The sequence below is a fragment of the Ochotona curzoniae genome, unplaced genomic scaffold (genome assembly GCF_017591425.1).
Source record: "Ochotona curzoniae isolate NIBS_2020 unplaced genomic scaffold, NIBS_Ocur_1.0 contig_3622, whole genome shotgun sequence".
In the NCBI taxonomy this organism is placed as follows: domain Eukaryota; kingdom Metazoa; phylum Chordata; class Mammalia; order Lagomorpha; family Ochotonidae; genus Ochotona; species Ochotona curzoniae.
In genome coordinates this window covers 9903606-9923617 of record NW_024465926.1, presented here as the reverse complement: position 1 = coordinate 9923617, position 20012 = coordinate 9903606, and the positions used below count along the sequence as shown (strand labels likewise).

Below are 20012 nucleotides of genomic sequence, written 5' to 3'. Positions count from 1 at the left end.
ATATGTTATTAATCTAATAATTCTAGTTGTATATATATCATGCATTGTAGAATAGAATAGTCAGTGTTATCATTTTTAAAAAGTGCTATAAAATTCTAGAACTTGGCATTTTTTCTTGACCTCTTTAATTTGTATTTTTACTATTAAAATGAATATAAAAAAAATCAGGCTTTTATGGGAAGCAACACATCGTTGGAAGCCAGAGAGCATTGTTTTGTGGTTGTCACATGGAGATGCCAGTAAGGCTTGGAAAAAGGATGCTGTGATACACTTTTACTGCTTAGTTATGTTGTTTTTAAAAAGATTTATTTTATTTTTATTGGAAAGTCAGATTTACAGAAAGGAGGAGAGACAAAGAGGAAGATCTTCTCTCTATTGATTTACTCCCTAAGTGGCTGCAACGGCCAGAGTTGCGACAATCTGAAGCCAGGAGCCAGGAACCTCTTCCTGGTGTCCCACACAGGTACATCCTGTGTGTGGGCCATCCTCTGCTGCTTTCCCAGGCCACAAGCAGGGAGCTGGATGGGAAATAGGGCTGCAAGGATTAGAACCGGTGCCCATATGGGATCCAGCGGTGTGCAAGGTGAGGACTTCAGCCATTAGGCTACTGTGCTGGGCCCTTGCTTAGTTATGTTTTTTAAAAAATCTAATTTATTATCCAAGTGGTTTTCCTGATTTGTAATTATAAAGTTGAAAACTATAGCAGTAACAGAATAGAAAATTTTAGCATGTTGCCTAAATGTATAATAATAATAAACCATGTTGTCAGAGTTTTGACTTAAAATAGATATCACAAATTTTTTCACAATTGATCATTTTTGGCAAAACTATTGATAGGGATTTTTTTTCATTCTGCTTGGAATTAGACCTCCCTAGTTCTGTGGGGGGTCACCCTGTAACCCGGTCTAGCTAGCACAGTGCCTGCCCAAAGGATGTATGCAGCATATGTTTGTCAAGTGAGATTAATATACAACAGTTAATCCTTTTCTTTCATTTTAAAAGAATATTTGCTTATTTTTTTTAAAAAAAAAATCAGATTTACAGAAAGGAGAAACAGAGAGAGCGATCCTCCATTCATTGTTTGACTCCCCAAGTGGCTGCCAGCGGTTAGAGCTGAGTTGATCTGAAGCGAGGATCCAGGAGCTTCCTCTGGGTCTCCCGGGTGGTGTACTCAGAGTCCCAAGGCTTTGGGCTATCATCTGATGTTTGCTTAGGTTCAAAGTGGGAGCTGATTGGGAAGTGGAGCAGCCACCTACAGACCCATATGGGATGACAGCACTTGCAGGTGAAGGATTAGCCTATTGAGCTGCTGCAGTGACTCCAGTTTCAGGAACATATATGGAAGTTTCTTCATCTTGAAGTTGGCCTATGGTTGAGAAAAATAAAAGCATATCAGAGGGAATCAGATATTTTCCAATGTCATGAATGGCCTAGATGTTTACTCTTTGTTTTCGTTTCAACCAGGCAGGGGATGTCTGAGAAGTCTTCTCTCACTGAGGATCTTACTCTCCGTTGTGTTTTACGTCTTCAGTGAATTAAGTCACTACTTTTTGGTTTCTGGACTCGATAATGTCATTTGATAATGAAGTTAGTGAGGATCTTAGAAATTGTCTATGAACTCTTGATAGCTCAGAGCCTAAATTTAAATATTAAAAATGAACAATGTTATTTCATTCACACTATCTATGCCACATGCAGTTATTTTTTAGCCTTCTTTTCTCCCTCTTTTTTTTCTTTTATTTACATAGAGGGATCATGTTTCATGTATTTTACACATACAGGTATACAGGCTTAGAGGCATGGTGCTTCCCACACTCACCCTATCCCACCCTCCTCTTCCTCTTATTAGTTTACTTTTAATTTTTACAAGAACATATTCCAGCATGATTATAAACTGATACATGCATGTTCAGTAAAAATGAAAAATTAATGATTCAGGAAGCTCCCAGCGTGAGAATGGTTGAGTTCTAATACGTGGTGGGAGGCTCTGGTCTTAGATAGTGATGGAAGTACAGGTAGAGTACATGGGTTATAGACGGGAGTAGATCACTGGATTCAAAGGCAGAGGGAGGGAGAAGCCACCAAAGAGAAAATTAATGATTTATGTGTGAATCATAAGTAACCACACTATCATTATTTACTAAGCACAGAATAACCAAAATTAATTTCGACCTCCTGTTTTTGTTTTTGTTCTCAAGCCAGAGGCCAGTGACCATTGTCTTTGAATTAGTGGGGAGATGTAGATATCACTGGGGAGGCTGAGATCTCAACTAAGTCTCACACTTGGCCATGGTGGTATAGGAGAAGGCGTAAAATACCCAGTCTTGTTTTAAAGCCAATGAGAATTTTAGATACGAGTGTTCCCTTTGGAGGGTGAATTTCAGACTGAGGAGACATTACATAATATATACTTTTAACTAGTTAAAGAATTTAGAACGTTTATAGGATCACCAAACATTGAATTTACTGTCTTAACCAAACCTGGCTTCATCTGGTTGTCATCCCTCTACTAAGCTTAGGAGTGAAAAAAAGTCAGAGGGAATGAGGGCTTAGCCATATTGGCTTTGCCCTTGTTCATCCAGAGTCATTGCAGTAGAAGACATTATTTTCCTTTGCTTGAGATTTGAAAGGGCACAATTATGGTTATGTTTGCTTTCTATCTATCATCTTAATGTAAAATTAAGATTCATTCATTTCACAGAAAGGCATATCTGTCATTTTCATCTTCTACATGGTCTTTGCAAGTTTGGAGGATTGGTGTTTTGGCAGGAAGGCTAACAGCAACAACAAAAATGGTTAGGAAGTTTTATCCAGAGAGCATTGTTAAATGGCATAACATTTGAGGATAGAAAGTAGTTCATGGCTGAGCCTCTAATAGCAGAGGGGAAATAGTTCAGAATAAATATTTTGGCTTTGAATGGTGACCTGACAGCTCTGAATCCAGCACAAAAGGGAGTACATCAACTGAAGTAATTGCTTGGCTTGCAGGCTGCCAGAGCCTCCAAACATCTGAATTAATTTGAAGTCTGTGGAGCCATATATAATAGTACATTACATAAGCTAATACAGTCAGCCTAAATGCATAACTTCAGAGATTGGAATACATCTTAAAGGAATTGTTTAAATGACTTTCTTCATATGCTTAGATTGGTATATGAATTGGCTTTGAAAAATATGTATATATGATCAAATTTCATTCCTCATTTGGGTACTTGAGAAGGTTTGAGAACAGCCTTCATAGTATTTCAGTGATCTTCTTTAACTATTGTCGGATTCGGTTTCTTATAGAACAAAGAAAGGGATGTTTAGATATAGAATAAAATGAGGCAAAACATGCCAGGGTCTCTCCCATTCTGAATTCAGCAGCATTTTAAAATTCTTTCTCCCAAGCCTTCAGTTAATAGTAAGTTTTCAGATGTTTCAGGTGCTGTCCGGTTTATAATTCCCAGCAAAAGCTTTGCTGGCTGGATTTAATCTAGGGGAAAAAATGAACACAGTACTTGTCTCTTTAAGATTCTGTTATAAGGCCAGACGGTTGCTTTGTTGAATTCCGTGGGGTTTTCTGAGATCAGGTATCTTTGTGCAGTTTATATTTATTTCCTTAGGTCTGGATAGCATAATTTTTTAACCTGGTATTATCATTTGAAAAGCAGGCTCAAACTGCAGAGCTAAGAGTCAAGTAACTCAGTTTTAATAAAATTTCATGAATACCACCCATTAATTTTTATGACTCACTCTTACTATAGGACTTTGATGTTTGCAGTTCTCCTGGCCAGGAACACTCTGTCCCTGGGTCTCTTCTTGATGATTCCTTTGGCTGTTGAGATTGCCATGCAAAGGTCACCTCAGGGAAGCCTCATTGCCTGTTCTAATCAAAATAGCACCTTCCCCCATGATTACTCTGCCATGTTTTCTCTAAAGTCCTTGTCATCTTCTGAAATTATTTGGTTCTGTTATTTTTGTACATCATTCGTATTATCATTATTATTTCCCTAACAAGAGTGAGCACCTGTTACAATCTCCTTTATGGTCTGCTGCTCCTGAGGCAGCTGTAACTTCTCCTAAAACGCTGAGCTGGTTATACCCTGCTCAGCTTTCAGCATCCTGAATGCTTTGTGCCATCTTTAAGGCCTGCCACGGGCTAGCAAGATCCTGTGCGATGTGGCTCCCTCCCCTACCACACTCTTGGCCATGTGTCTAATTGCCTTCTTGCCTTGTTTCCCTTTGGCCACAGCTCTAAATCTTGCTTCTCTGGGAGAGCTGGCCACAGACGGGTCATCCCTTCATGGGAGCCCTTCCCGGCCACCCCATGTGGAAAAGCTCTCCAGTCACTATCTCCAATTCTTTTGGTTGATTTGTTTGTTTTTATTCACTACTACCCAACATATTATTCATTGTCCTTCAAGAACAAGAAGGTTTAAATGCTTGCCTAGTCCTTGACTCCGTTTAGGAACCCAGGATACAGGGCTGCAGACAGGGCTCTGGAGGGAGGAGGACAACACAGTCATGAGTAGGTAGAATATCCAATGTCTTCTGTGGCATCGGGGCCAACCAAAGCAGGAAGGAAGGCTGGGATCCACGGAGCGAGAGAGGGAGAATATAGAGAACCCAGTGAGAGTGCACAGTTGTGCCAAGACCCAAGGAGAAGAAGGGCTGAGTGTGGGGAGTGGCTGGAGGGGAGTGAGTGTGGATCTTGCTAGGAACGTCCTAGGCAAAGGCTCTACCCGTGGGATCCACTGCTGCAGAGATCATCAAAAGGAAGAGGGGGAGGCTGTAGGAGGAAGGACAGGGAACCAAGTAACACCAGCTCTCAGAGCTGCTCGTTTGAGCAGACAATGGTCTGAGCTGGCTTACTCTGAATGCCCTGGCCCCTAAGAAAGACTGGGAAACAAGTTGAAATAGAGAATCCCTTCATTTCAGGAGAGGCAGAAGTATCTAGGACGGGGAAAAGCTCTCCAGTGGGGATGGCAAGTAGTGTGATCAGTCTCACCATGTTTTGAAGGTATTTCTTAACAAGATTTGCCAAGAAACTGAGAGAACACCAGCAAAGATGGCTAAATCCAGAGTTTTAAGTCTAGGCCATGGGAATGATGGAGCGCTGAGATGAGGAGGCTTGAGGGAACAGGGCTGGGGTGAAGAGGAAATCAAGGGCGGCACCTCAGCTGGCTTTGCAGAGCCTTTGTGGCTCTGGCTTTACGACCCTCTCTGGGCTGGTCCATTTGGGGCCAGCACCGTGGCTAGATTTCAGGCCACATCCCTGTTCCTTGGCAGGGTGGCTAAACACACAGCCACAGGCCTCTTTCATTCACCAGGGGCTTTGTTTGGGGCAGGGTAAGTTACAGGACAGCTGGGTGTGAGAGTGGAGGTCAGCGGGGCCTAGGGAACGTTGCAATCCAAAGGCCATGTCCTCAGGCTGCCTTGCTATTGTATCTTTATATTTTATTTGTATGTGCCTTGAAGTTTGCATTATGTTCCTCTGTTTATCTGCCCAGTGATTTCTTCATCCTCATGTAAGCTAAAAGAAACCTGTGACTATTAGGTTGTTTCCTAATCAGTACATTGGTAGACCTAGCAGGGAGCCTGGCACAGAGGTATGTAATAACAGGTTGAATGAAGCAACCTGTTGGGGATGCCCTCACTTCCTACCTGTTGTGCTGTTTTATGAGGCCAAATGCGTGGTGAGGTCCATAGGTCAGTTTATGAGTCAGATGTTCTCATTCTTGCTCCATGCCCAGAATCCAAAGAGAGCTTTATAAAAAATAAATGAGTAAGTAAATAAACTTTCATCACTTAGTACCACTTACTGCATGGTTACTGAAAGGAAATTGGAGTTAGAAGTCATTTTACATTTATCAGGATCACCTTGCAGCTAAAACACATGCCAAACGGTGGTCAAACATTTAATGGGGAAAAAAGCCAGTTAGATAACAAATTCCTTTCATTGTTGCTTCTAAGCATCCGGCGTGTTCTTGAGGAGACTGTAAATGTTCTCCATGTACATCTAGTCGTGCTTATTGCTTGGAGTCCACTTTGAACTTTTTTCTTTGCTACATTGTGGGTGAGTTCTATTTCTGTAGTATGAGACAACGTAGTGACTTTGTTCTGTTGCATTTAGACTCAAGCCAGGAGCAGACAAATGCACAGGGCTTCAGATTTTTTTTATCTGGGTTGGCAGTAATGACTTTGCACCAGAGGTTTAACTGGGCTGTGTGTCTTTTAGCTATTGCTGTACAATGACAGACACTCCCAAAGTTCAGGGACTTGAATTAAAAGCATTTGTTGCTGTTCCTGAACCCAGGGTTCAGCCAGGCAGGTCCTGTGTTCTGGACTGGGCTCATTCACAGGTTGGATAGGCAGCAGTGTTCAGCCTGGCCCTGCTTTCTCAACAGATCTAGGCATGCCCATGGCTGGGTCATCTGTACTCCCATCCCACACTCAGCTAGACTAGGTCTGTCTAGTCTAGCAACAAGCTTCTAAGAGCAAGACCAGAGATGTCCAAGTTTCCCAAGGCTTCAGCTGGAAATGGGTGTGTTGTAAATGCCGCCCCCTTCCACTTGTCGAAGCAAAGGGTAGCAAGACAGACTCTGCCCTGGGTGGGAGTGCTGCGGGGTCCCACTGCAGAGAGCGTGAGAATCATGAGTCTAACACCTGGATGTGTAGGGTCACAGGGTCCACTAGGGCCTAGCAAGAGGACCCCAGGGAATGGTGTGACTCTCCTCTGTTGCTAAGAACACTGCTTCTCGACCCATCTCTGTCCTCACGTCCTGTTGCCCCAATATTTGGGAAACATTTTGCAGCTTGAACTTCTCTATTGGCTTGTAGGTTTGAACTGCTTCTCCCTCTCAAAAAGCAAAGAAATGAGCAAATGAACAATCTTGCCAGAAGTACATCTGTGATTGCCCTTTTTTTGTAGAAATATGTGAAAGTGAAAAGCAATATATATGAATATCTGGCGTATGACTGCTTTTCCTGCATGGCTCTCCCGACCCCTTTGGGTTTTCCACAGTGATGAGTGTGTACTTGCCTTGCAGGATTATGCCCATATGTTGACCTGCATCACTGAAAGAGAGAAGTTTATCGTGCCCATCAAAGCCAGAGGTGCGCGAGCCATCCTGGACTTCCCCGACAAGCTGAATTTTTCCACTTGCCCCGTCAAGTACAGCACTCAGAAGATCCTGCTGGTACAGAACATTGGCAACAAAGATGCTGTGTTTCACATCAAAACCCGAAGGTATGCGCTCCTGCCGCCCTAGTTTGATTGATTACGGCTAGCTCTAGTCAGCAGAAGTCATTTGCCAGAATAGCGTTCAGGATGGAACTGCTTGTTGCAGTTTTGAATCGCAGGAACTAAGAGACCTCACCAGTGCGGGTTAGACTTCCTCCTTATCCTAAGAGAAAAAGAAAAAAATGGGGTTTAATGTATTATATCCGTTAAAAAGAAGTAGATACTGTCAACATTTTAGAAATGCTGGTTGAGAATCCTTTTTCTAGTATGGAGAATTAGCCCATGGGAATTTATAAATGCATTTTGCCTGTAAATGTTTATCACTGGCTGGCTCGTTTTATATCGCTGTGATGGCGAATTTCTGCAAATTTAGTGGCTTAAAACATCACAGGCTTGTTATTTTACGTCTTATCACGTCATCAGTCTCGCTGAGCTGAAATCAAAGTGTCAGCAGAAATGGATTCCTTTCTGATGACCCAAGAGTGGAGTCCATTTATTTACCATTTTTCTAGTTTCTATAGACTGTCCACATTCTTTGGCTCAGAGCCCTCAGTTTTCATGTCTGAAAAATGGGAGAAAGTGTTAATAGTCATTTCCTAGGTTGTTGTGAGGGAACACACACACACGCACGCACTGACACATATACATATATGGTATGACAGGAAAATTTTTAATTTTTTTTCTTCTGTGAACCAATGTGGTAGGCAGAGCAATGACTCCCAAAATATGTGCACACCTTAATTCTCATAACCAGCACCTGCTGTGTTACATGGCAAAAAGGGATCTTTAAGGTTGTTAATTGAGTGACCTTAAAATGAGGGGATTGTCCTGGATTCTGAGGATGGGCCTAATGTAATCACAAGGATTATTACAAATGTAAAATGGAAAAGTTGAGAGGGATGAGGAGTTGTTCCCTCCAATAATGAGAAAACTGGGGGCTGGAGAGTTTGGGTCATCTCCTATAGCACACAGAGCTATTGGGCAAAGGAGAAGAATTTTAATATGAACATCCATGAAGTGGCTACTGTGTCGAGACCATAGAGCAATATAAGGCAATGGACAATCCTTGCTCTCAAGAAATTCTCCTGTGAGACAAGAAGAACTAATTTGGTATGTAACATGTATGAGACCAGTGACTGATCCATCCATGGGGCTTCATCTGGAAACCAGCTTGGGAAGAAAGGAAGCAGGGAGTCATGTTCTCCTCCACAACTGTGAGAACACAGTGTATGTGTCAGCCTGGGTTGGGAGCTCATTTTCCAAAGGGCTTTGTCTGTGGAGTCCTTGGCTGGTTTAAGAACGTATTTCTCCAGGAAAGATTAGCGTTTGCTTCTGACTGGTTTCTGAAGGTCAGTGTATGCTAGCATATCAAACTGGTAATTTCTTGGCTCAGAGGTCCCTGGGATGGTATTATATATTCAGACCACAAAACTGCATCAGACACAAAGTCCAAAGTTAAAAATTTGCTAGAGGAACTTGGTTTTCCTTGCTCAAAACCAAGACAGACAATTTTTCATTTTGTTGATGGTATAATGTTTTGGAAGCCTTTCCAGTTTCCACTGTTGATAGGAAATGTGGAATACTCACCTGACTTGACCATCCCAAGGCGTTGCCTCCTGACTCACCGGGGCTTTTTAAAACCCACATTTTTAGGCTTTGGAAAACCCAAGTAGACTTATTGCTGAGGTCTTAGTTTCCTCCTTGTTATAGATTCCTGTGTGTTTTTCTTATTTGAGTTCAGTGACACATTTGTGTAAGTTATTTTAAAATGCAGTCTTTGTAGGGTATTTTCCGGTGGAATGTTTCAGGCTACCAGTCTTCCATATTGCAGGAGTGCTGGGTTTACAGGTTGTAGGCACATCCCATTGGAGGAAAATTGAATTTATTCTTTATAGTGTTGTGAGAATATCATTATCTCTGAGTTATTTCAGATAGAGCACATTTATGTCTGATATAATTTGCCTGACTGAAAAACTACCTTTAATATTTCTTGTAGCACAAGTCTGCTATAAATTTTCTTTTTGCCTATCTAAAGAAGGCTTTTATTTTTCCTCATTTTAACATACTTTAATTATTTGAAAGGCATAATGACAGAGAGAGACAGAGAGTTCATCCGTCTGCGGGTTCATTCCCCAGGTAGCTGTGACAGCCAGGCTGGGACACACCGAAGCCAAGAGCCTGACCTCCGTCTGGATCTTCCCTTTGGTGACAGGGACCCAGGTGCTTGAGCCATCTTTCACTGCTTTTGCAGACGGGGGGGGGGGACCTGAATCAGAGCAGCAGGGATTCTAACTGGCATTCCCATATGGGATACTGGCGTCACAAGCCATGGCTTAACCAGCTATATGGCAACACTGGCCTTCTTTCATTTTTGAAAGACGTTTTCTCTACAGCATGAAATTCTGAGCCAACATTTGAATTATACACATATTTTTACAGCACTTGAAAGATGTCTCTCTGTTGTCCTTTGACTTGCATTTTCCGAAGGAGAAGTCAGCTGTATTTCTTGCCTGTCTCCTTTTCTGTGTGATTATGTCTTTTTCTCAATTTCAAAATTTTATATGTATATTTGAGTATTAGTTTGAACATGATATGTCTCAGTGTAGGGTTTATTCAGATGTTTCTTCTCTTTCATCTTCTCTCACAATTTCTTCTTCCTGTAGGGAAGCTCTGCCACCAGTGAAAGCCCCAGTTGAAACCATCTGTGCAGGGTCCATCCCCCTGGTGGAAAGGAAATTATCTTTCAGCTTCAGCCTATTTTTCCTGCAACATCAGTTGTCTGATGGGTTCAAGAAAAGTTGTGAATTTCATTTTTGTTTTTGTTTTTGTTTTTCATTCTGACTAGCTTTCTGCATCCTAGATAGAAGAATGGCTCTCCAAGTAAATCAATGAGAAAAGGCAAAGGCCTCATTCTCGAGGAAACCCAGGTCCTCTGAATTGTTCATATGTACTTGGTGTGTTCTGCCTTTGTCATCTCATGGTGAGCCATACAGATTTTGGTTGAGGGAGAAGGCAGCAGATTATTTTCCTGTTCCACTCTGGTATTAATAGGAACACATTTTTTTTAAATGAAAGAACTGCTGCTTACCATATTGAATACACATTAAAACTTTCTGTTGTGTTAATTTCTTATGGAGAATCCACCTATGGTGGAAAGCCAATGTATTTTCCTAATCTAGAACAATTCTGGTGTAAAATGAAGAACCAACTTGAGAACTATCAATGAATCAAACTACATGAGAGACTCTACTTCAATATTCTCATTTTACAAATGAAAGAAATAATTGCTTGCTCAAAATGTACCAGGAAGGCCTGGGTTAGGGTGAGCATGGGCCAATTCTGAGCCTGATAGCTTTCGGATCTTTTTCTCATCCTTCTCTTGGCTCCACCCAGGGTCACTATGGGGCTGTGTCAGTCTCTGCAGTCTCTTGGGTCAACTGGGTTCTGTCTGCATTTGATCAGTTGGGAACATTAGAAAGAGACTGGAAGGCAGGAAGAAGCCAAGGGATTTCTTCTACCCTCTGGTTGCCTCCAGAAAGGTCTCCACTGTGGCTGAAACTCCTCTGTGGTTCCAGCTACTGTCAGGTGACTCTGGCATGGTTCCAACTTCTGCCAGATAAGCCTGGTCCCCAGAACCAGATGACAGGCCTTCCTCTTCTTTTGCCTCCCACCAAGGGGTAGAAATGGCTTGCTATTATTACCAATCCCTGAACTGTCTCACCATCTTAGGTTTGATTTCTTAACTATCCCATTTTCTGAGTAGTCAAGTCTCTCAAATTCCCGGCTTTACAAGTTTTTTTTTTTTCTTCTGGTTAGAACTATTCAGGAAAGAGTAGTTTTAGGCTCTTGGCACAAAATTCATGCTTTCCAAACATATCGTCAAATCGTGAAGGTTGTCACAGTGCTTCCAGTCAATCTCTTGTCTGAAGTCGCCACACTGGGCAACTGATGTTCGCAGCTGAGGGTCTCGGGGGCCACAGTGGGAAAGGATGCAGTTGAGTTTGTGATTTTATGTTGAATCAGGATCTCTGGGGAGATCTCCTGATAAATATCCATTTCAAAAACTATCTGGAAAACTCTGTTGCCCCAGTACAGTTCTGTAACGACCACTTTGACTGATAGATTCATCTAAGTTATAAAAAATAAAACAGGCGCTCCTTTTATCTGGAAAACTCTGTTGCCCCAGTACAGTTCTGTGAACTTCCCAGACACAAGGATTGTATCTATTTGCATTTATTCTCATCTGTACGTTCTTAGCAAAGTGTCTAGAATAACTGAGTACTCTCTAAATGTTTATAGGATGCGTAACCTGCAATATATCACAAAAGCAAAGCTACAGCTATAAACATTTACAATAATTTAAAATTTAAAAAATGCTCCAACTACTATAAAATAGACATACTGCTTTTTTACACTAATAAAAGGAGCTGCAATGCGTTGTAAAAATATGCAGAGACATAAACAATGACTGTTCAAGTTTATTGCAGATTTGACCTAAAACTCTAGAGGGTGGCAGAATAACTATAATTATTAAACCAGAATTACTTTTGTGAGGTGAAAAAGGATTAAAAAAGCAATATCCAAACCTTAAGTCTCAAGTTACTAATTAGTTGAATAATAAGCATTATCTAAAGGAAAATGCTAATACCCACTTTTTAATAAAGCCAATATTTAGTCTTATGCTAAGATATTAAACTATGTGGCTCAGACAGTTTTAGTTCTTAAGAATAATTTATAATTAATCAACTTGGGAGCTAGGGCAGGCCCTGGCCTCGTCCGCTGGACTCCAGCACCCATTGATTCATGTAGAAGACAGGGCTGGAAACAGATCTCACCCAGCAGTTGCAACCACCAGCATATACATAAGCTGATGGGGCTTTTAACTGTCCCAGATCCTTTACTGGCAAGCACACACAAGAATCCGGTCTGGGATCACCTCAGATGAAGCTTCTTTGGGGATCCCCCCAACTGAACTGCTGATCTCAGAACCCTAACCATGAAGAGAAGTGCGGCTCCATGGTCTGACTATGGAGTGCATGTATCAAAGCTGAGCTGCCTCAGTGGCTCATACAGAGCAGTGGACAGCATATCCAGGTGCCCATGGAGGATATGGCAGTCCATTGGAGCCTGCTGGGGATACCTGGAACCACAACAGAGGACAGAGGACAGAGCGAATTGGTCAGCTACTCCAGCCACATGTTGGTAGTAAAAATCTGGGCAAATGGAGACTCTAAGGTGGACAAATATATGTCCACAATATATGTCCATCTTAGAAGCCAGTAGATTCTGGAGAGATTTCATCATGCTTGGGATGGCGAGATTGGTTGCAATTCAGAATTGTTGAACTGTCAAAACCATATGAACAGTGGCCTCAGAGCATGCCCCACGTCAGGGACCCTGGGATGGTTGGGAGGCTGGGTAGAGCTTCTCCCTTTATTTCCCCCCACCCCAGATACAGAAAAACAAAAGGTGTGGAAGCAATGGCCTTATCTACTTTTCTGTAGCCCTTGACCCTTTGAGCCCTAATCAACTATGTAAAACTCATCAAAATAAAATAATAATCATAATTTTTTTAAAGATTTATTTTTATTATTTTTTTATTGGAAAGGCGGATATACAGAGAGGAGAGACAGAGAGGAAGATCTTCTGTCCGATGATTCACTCCCCAAGTGAGCGCAACAGCCGATCCGAAGCCAGGAGCCTCTTCCGAGTCTCCCACGTGGGTGCAGGGTCCCAAGGCTTTGGGCCGTCCTCGACTGCTTTCCCGGGCCACAGGCAGGGAGCTGGAAGGGAAGTGGGGCTGCCGGGATAGAACTGGCGCCCATATGGGATCCCTGGCGTGCAAGGCGAGGACCTTAACCACTGCGCCACCACGCCGGGCCCAGTAATAATCATAATTTTAAAAAATTAATTAAATAAAGACTCAAAATCTTCCTCAAAATTCATAACTTTTCACAAAGCCAAGTTTCTTTCCTAGGCAAATTAATGAGATTCTGGTATCAAAACCAAGCATTTTGCTGGACAGTGCTAACTTTACACCCTTTAGGAATGATGTCTTTTAGTTCTTTCTAAGAGAACTACTTTTTACTAAAATGAAGCAAATCAAATTATAGACACTATTTAAGTAACAGAAACTTAACACACTCTATTCATTTAGCATACGGTTTATTAAGAAAGATCAGCCAGCTGTAATAGCAATGAGATTCCCAGGAGACTTTACTAACCATTGGAGAATTGTAATGTAAACTAAACAGTGAGCACAGAGAGAATGTACCCATTGCTATTCTATGAGATTTCAATTGCTGCAAGTCCTCTGGAGGTGGGATGTCAGTGTCCCTTCCCTACAGAAACACAGCTTAACTTTTGCAATGTAATAATATCGAATACATTTCAAAATTGTTAACTTTCTGTAAATAACTATTTGAAGAAAAAATGAAAGTGCATTTAAGATAAAAGTGCTAGGAATTGGGCAGGCAATCCCCAAAACAGATATCTAGATCCCATTTTCCACTCTTTTGAATTCTTACTGAGGTTGAGCCTGGGAGACTCATTTTCATCAGCCATGAGGCAGATTCTTAAGATGATAAAAGCTGGCCCCTGTTTTACCAAGGTATTAGAAAATGCAATGAATGGTTGCAGGCATTTCTATTTCCCTTGAAGGATTCATTGTAATTAAGTTCTCTAACCTCTTCTGAAGTTTTTATGAGTAAAGAAATGTGCAGGGGGTGGTGAAAAGGTGAGACACAGGTGAATCTAGCCATGTGGTTTCCATGTTCAAGGGTAGGCAGAGAGGACAGGAACTTGAAGGCAGGCTTTTCCTCTCAGCCTCACCACTGCTCACTTGGGCAACTTTGGACAGGTTTTCTTCCCTTCTGGAGCATCTGTTCTTTCATCTGTATATAAAACATAAATAATCCCTGCTTTCTCACATTTTTTTTTTTCTCAAGAGTTCAAAGAACCAGCATATCTAAATCGCCCAGTACAGTCTCCAGCATAGAAATGTGCCCATGAATTTTCTGTTTGATTTCCCCTTTCAAGAGGTGCTAGCTATTGAGAGAGGTAGTCATGAAGACTAACTCTAGTACAAGGCAAAATGTGGAAAGAACCGTAAAGGTTATGCCTGAGAGAAAGGAGGCATGGTGTCTAAGAGGGAGAACTTGGACGATTTCTGTGATCATGGTGAGTTGGAAAGGAGTATGGCCTGTGGGATGTGGTGAATGTTCCTGCAACATTGGGCAGTTCTGGACTGTCAGTGTGGGGGGCAGTCTGATTGAAAGACAGAGCTGGTGTGGTGCTGGGTAGGAGCGGGCTTGTAAGTGCAGAGACTGTCCTGTCTTACCCCAGCACTGACTTTAGTATGAAAGGTGGTTGGGCTATTTGGACAGATGGATGTGTGCAATCAAAATGCAAAAACTGCTCAGGAAAAAATTGTATGAGACCTCAAATGCCTAGGAGTTTGAATTGCAGTGCCTAGATTAAGAAGACCTGTGGGAACAAGAGATTGATGTGTTATGTCAGGTGTGGGTTTATTACAGTGCCCCTAAAACAGTGTAAAGAATTGAAGAGATTGATAAAAAAAAAAACCTTAAACTCATCTAAACACCTCAATCTATCCTTAGGTTTGTCTTCCAACATCTAAGAAGCTACTAGTAAGGAAAAGAAAAATAACAGTAGCAAAAGTAATAATAAACACTTGAAAAGACCTTTACATGCCAGGCTCTATGCTGAGCACTTGACCTGTATCAAACCCTGCACTTCCCACTACAACCTTAGGAAGTAGATGCTGTCATCACACTTTCTTTACAGATGAGGAAACTGAAGGGTGAGTAACTTTGCCCCAGTTCCCGGCAGAGCTGGGTTTGAACTCAGCTCCAGAATCCAGGCTAGCAAGCACCATACCAGGATTCCTTTACAGCAATGCCCAGAGTCCATTGGAAGATGGAAGCCAGATCAACTCTTGGGGAAAGGTTAGAGAAGGGAAGAGGGGACTTCACCGGGTGAGAGGTGAGATGACCAGAGTAGGGGACACCAGACAAGAGCAAACAGTTGCTCATGATAGGAAGCGCAAGCAGAAATCATCTAGGAAACCAGCCAGTGCCATCCTTGCCAAAAACTTGCTGTACCTTCATGGCAGAAAGCTTAGTTTTTTCAAAATTTATTTCAGCTAAGGGAAGATATGATGACTTTAAAAACTGTTTTGATAGAAATAAATAATCATAAATAGCTTAGCCTGCCAGATATATTGTACAACACATTACTTTGAAAAACTAGCAATTTAAAGAAGGGAAATGGACCATGAAAATAATTAAATGGACTTAGTTTCCTATTTAAAAGGGAGAACTCCAAGTTATTTAAGGTAGCCTGTGATCCAATGCAGCTTCTCTGTTCCTAATCCCCGACAAGACAAACTGAAATATTTCCAGTTCCAAATCTACCTTACTTCCCGCAGTTCCTAACGTCCCTAAATGGTATGTTCAGTTCATGAACTTGTCCCCAGTTTGCTTTTTCTGATGCACTGTCCACTCTTCTCTGGCCTGAGCTCACCCAGGAGGCTGGCCTCTCTGGTCTGAGTCAACAGGCCCCAGTGCCTTCTGGCTTCTGGTTGAGTTTAGCCAGTGAGAGTCCCAGAAGGCAACAGATAAAAAGGGATCTGATGTAAGATTTGCCTCTCTATGGTGCTTAACTGTGAAACCACAGACTGAGGGTCTGCCTTAACCGAAGGTCCAAGGCAGGCCTTCTCTCAGTCTTCTCATAGTAGGTTTTCACAGACCGCTTCTTTCCCCCCAAGACTTTCTGGACCCAACAGGGCAGCTAACTCTGAGCTACTACCACATCTCTTAGAGTTCTCCCACCTCATTTAAACAAATCATTTGTGAACCCATCCTGGAATTACTTAATATGAGTGTGTCATCACTTTATTTTTGGGATCTTGTTTCCCGCTATGGTGAGGTCTTTCCTCTGAACTCTCACCAGGAGCTGATTTTTATTCCTTTGAAGGGACTGTTCTTTTTGCAAATGGCACTAGTCTCATCTATATATTTTTGAAGTATGGCCCTTCCTGGAATCTCAGTGTCTTGAGGGCAAAGCCAGATTTTTATTCATTTTTCATCGTCCCATGCCAGTGCCTGAGCCCAGTGGGATCACTTGGTGGACATTAAAAGAAGGACTGAAGGGCAAGGAGGCAAGCAAGAATATTATTATTGCATCATTCATTTTTTTTCTTGCTGAATCTACTACTTGCTGATCCATTACTGCTATTTTAATATTAACACTGAAGTCCGTTCATATTAGAGAGAAGTAGTCTTTACTTCTTGATCACAGAATTCAGGAGTTGAGTTTCAGCCATGTGCAGAGCTGGAATCCTTGTCCCCCAGACCCCGTTACCCTAGACAGACAGGAGGCCTGACGGAACATCCCCATGTGTCTCACAGGCCGTTCTCTGTAGAACCAACTGTCGCTACTCTTGACGTGGGAGAGTCCATGCAGCTGGAAGTGGAGTTTGAGCCGCAGAATGTGGGCAATCATAGCGAAAGACTGCTCGTGTATTATGACACAGGTATGCTTTATTCAAAAGTTCTTTGTGCTAAGAAAGATGGTGTGTCACCTTCCTGGAGATCATCATGTGCAATGCAGCCCCACTCCTTATCCTATGAAAAGGCAACCCCAGCCTAGGTTGGCGCAGTTCTCTTGAGGTTGTGTATTTATACCATTCCCTTTTAACAAATCCTGTCATTATGATCTTAAAATAAAAGGAGAAGGGGAAAAGAATGGTCAGATATGAAATGTGATGAAGTTTCATAGGAAGTGGTAATGTTGGCTGTATTAGAGAAAGTAAGAAGCCTGTGGTAAAGAACCAAAGCCTGCAGTAGCAGTGATGTGGAGCCAGGAATAAATCCCATCTCCCCGATTTCCTCAGTGCTGGAAAGCCTGAGGAATCTAGGGCTTAGTCCCAATGATTGAGGTTGTTATGTGTAAGTGGGAACTCGGAGGGAACAACCCCATGGGTTTTTCATTTGATTTATTGCTATACTAAGGCAACATTTAAAAATGCAAACCTACATTTGAATGTCCTTTAGTGTACGTTCACTAATCTAGGCAAGAGCTGGTAATTTTAAATATTTAGTGTGTATAAATATATTCATGTACATAACATTGTACATGAATGCAGAGGGCAGCCTATCACCACTGGTATTTTTCTTTCTTTTTTTTTTTTAAGACTTATTTATTTTTATTGGAAACGCAGATTTACAGAGATGAGGAGATGCAAAGAAAGACTTTCCATCTGCTAGTTTACTCCCTAAGTGGCCACAGTAACTGGACCTGAGTGATCCAAAGCCAGGAGCCAGGAACTTTTTTGGGGCCTCCCAATGGGTTCAGGGTTCCAAGGATTTGGGCCATCATGTGCTGTTTTCCCAAGTCATTATCAGGGAACTGAATGGGAAGTGCAGCAGCTGAGACATGAACCAGCACCCATATGGGTTCCTGGCGCTTGGCGCTGGAAGGTTAGGCAGTTGAGCTATTGTGCCAACCCACACTGATATTTTGTTGAGTGCTGTACCCTGTGTACTCATGAACTGTTTTTGCAAATATTTCATTTGTGATCATGTATATTTTGTATATTATTCATTCACCAAACTTGCTTTTCAAATTAATGTCTTAGTATCGTTTATTATTTCATCATTTTTCTTGTTTCTTTCTTGCTTCCTTTTACTCACACATGTTAATTGACCCAAATTTTCCTTGAAAGGACATTATAGGGAGAAAACAAATGCTGAATCAGGGTGAGAGCTCCAGATGACTTCTGAGTCATGGTTCAGGCTTGCTGGCTTTGTGGGTGTATCCGTGCAGCCTTACCTTAGGTCCTGTGTTTAGGTGGCCCCAGTTCCACATTGCCAGCATAACTGTAACCTTTGGCATAGGCCACATGTCTTAGCGACTAGTGTTCACTCTAGTGCACTGGTGCAGGCAAGAGAAACTTGGAGAGGACAGAACTTTTGATCATGTCATGAAATGTAAAAACGTAGCTCATAACACCGAGACATTAGTTGTCCAAGGAAGTTGTGCTGCTTTACGTTGCCACCCAGTAGAGGGGGGCAGTTCCAGTTGCTTCATATCCTTTCCAACATATAGTATAGGTTTGTTTTTAGATGTGCCACTAATACGAAGTGTGTGTAACAGTAGGTTCATTCTCACTTCCTTAATGATTTATGATGTTGAATACCGTTTTGTGTGAATTCATGTATCTGTTTTAAGTATTTGTCTGAGATTTTGTTCATTTTTCTTTTTTTTTTTTTTGTTCATTTTTTTTATGGTTAGTTTTTATTGTCCTTTACAACTCAATATTCTAAATATTAGTTGTCAATTATAGGTTGATATCTGCTTCTACTCTTAGTATTTCTTGATGGGCATAAATTTGTAATTTTGATTTATTATTTTAAGTTTTTTGTTTAATAGTTAATACTTTTTGCCTTCTTGCTAAAAAATTATTTTTTCTTCTCCAAAATGGTGCATATTGACTGCAATATTCACTTCTGGTGAGAGTATCATCTCCGTTCCTGTATTTAGGTTACTAATCTAGCTTAAATGTCATTTTTGTGTAGGTGTGGATAGGAGAGCCACATGTCATTACTCACTCTGGGTTAGTGACTCTTCCCTTCTCTCCTACTCTCACATTCTGGAATTCCTGTTAGAGCTCCACTATCATTCTATTTATCTGTTACTATATTATTTATCCCTGTTAAGCTATACTATGTGTTTTACATTTCTTTGTATCTGTAGACTGATCTCAATAACTTCTTATCCGTTGTCTTGTTCCGGAGGGTCCCCTTTAATGAAATCTCACCCCTAGATTTCTAAAGCTTTTTATCTTGAGTGGCCATTAAATGTTCTCAAATATATTTTTCACATTTATTGACATAATCATAAATTATTTCACCTTTATTTTTCTGACATGGTAGTTAGTTTTGAAATGCTAAATTCCTTCCACATTCTTGGATAAACCTGTTTTAAGCATTATCGTTTTAGTAAATAACTAGATTAGATTTACTACTATTTTTTTCTGACAATTTGATATCCAAATCTATGAGAAAAGTTGGCATATAAGTTTTTTTTCTTTTCAAATAATATCCTTGGTAGGTTTTGGTGTAACATTAAAATATTCTCTTGAAACAAATAGGAAATTATTCTCTTAGTCTTTGGGAAAAAATTTTTTTTAATACTACTGCTGAGGCCTTCTGTGTAAGCTGTCTTTCACTTTTTAAGGAATACAGATTTTTTATTTTTTAAGTGATTTATTTCTTTGAAAATTAGAGTTACAGAGAAAGAGGGTGGGACAAAGAAGGAAGGAAGGAAAGACAGACAATGTGAATGAATCTTCCATCAGCCGGTTCTCTCCCCAAATGGCCACACTAACCCACAGTGGGCCAGGCAGAATCTAAGAGACTGCTTCGAGTCTCCCACATGGCTATGAGTGGCAGGGTCCAAGTACTTGGGCCATCTTCTGCTACTTTTTCCAGACCATTACCAGGAAACTAGATCAAAGTGGAGCAGCCAGGGCACAAACTGACACTCAAAAGGGATGCTAGTGTCACAGATGGTGAGTTCACCAGCACTGGTTTCTTACACTGTTGTTCAACTAATTTTTTCCACTTAATCTAAAACCTTAAGTTTGTCAACTAAAAATGTTTCAGAGTGTGATTTTGTTCCTCTACTTCTTCAGATTTGATTTCTTATACTTTTTCTCTAACTCTTGGGAGGAATGCTCATAACATTGATATTCAGCCTTTAT

At 41.3% G+C, this 20012-nt stretch overlaps 1 protein-coding gene across 2 annotated transcripts in view; it reads left to right on the top strand.

Moving 5' to 3' along the window:
* The window catches only part of HYDIN (HYDIN axonemal central pair apparatus protein), a 235599-nt gene that overhangs the window by 7252 nt on the left and 208335 nt on the right, over window positions 1-20012 (top strand). For both annotated transcript variants that reach the window (XM_040982405.1, XM_040982404.1), the window contains exons 5-6: window positions 7032-7231; window positions 16657-16781. In XM_040982405.1, the coding sequence (XP_040838339.1) occupies window positions 7032-7231; window positions 16657-16781 (325 nt within the window). The remainder of the gene's footprint in view (window positions 1-7031; window positions 7232-16656; window positions 16782-20012) is intronic.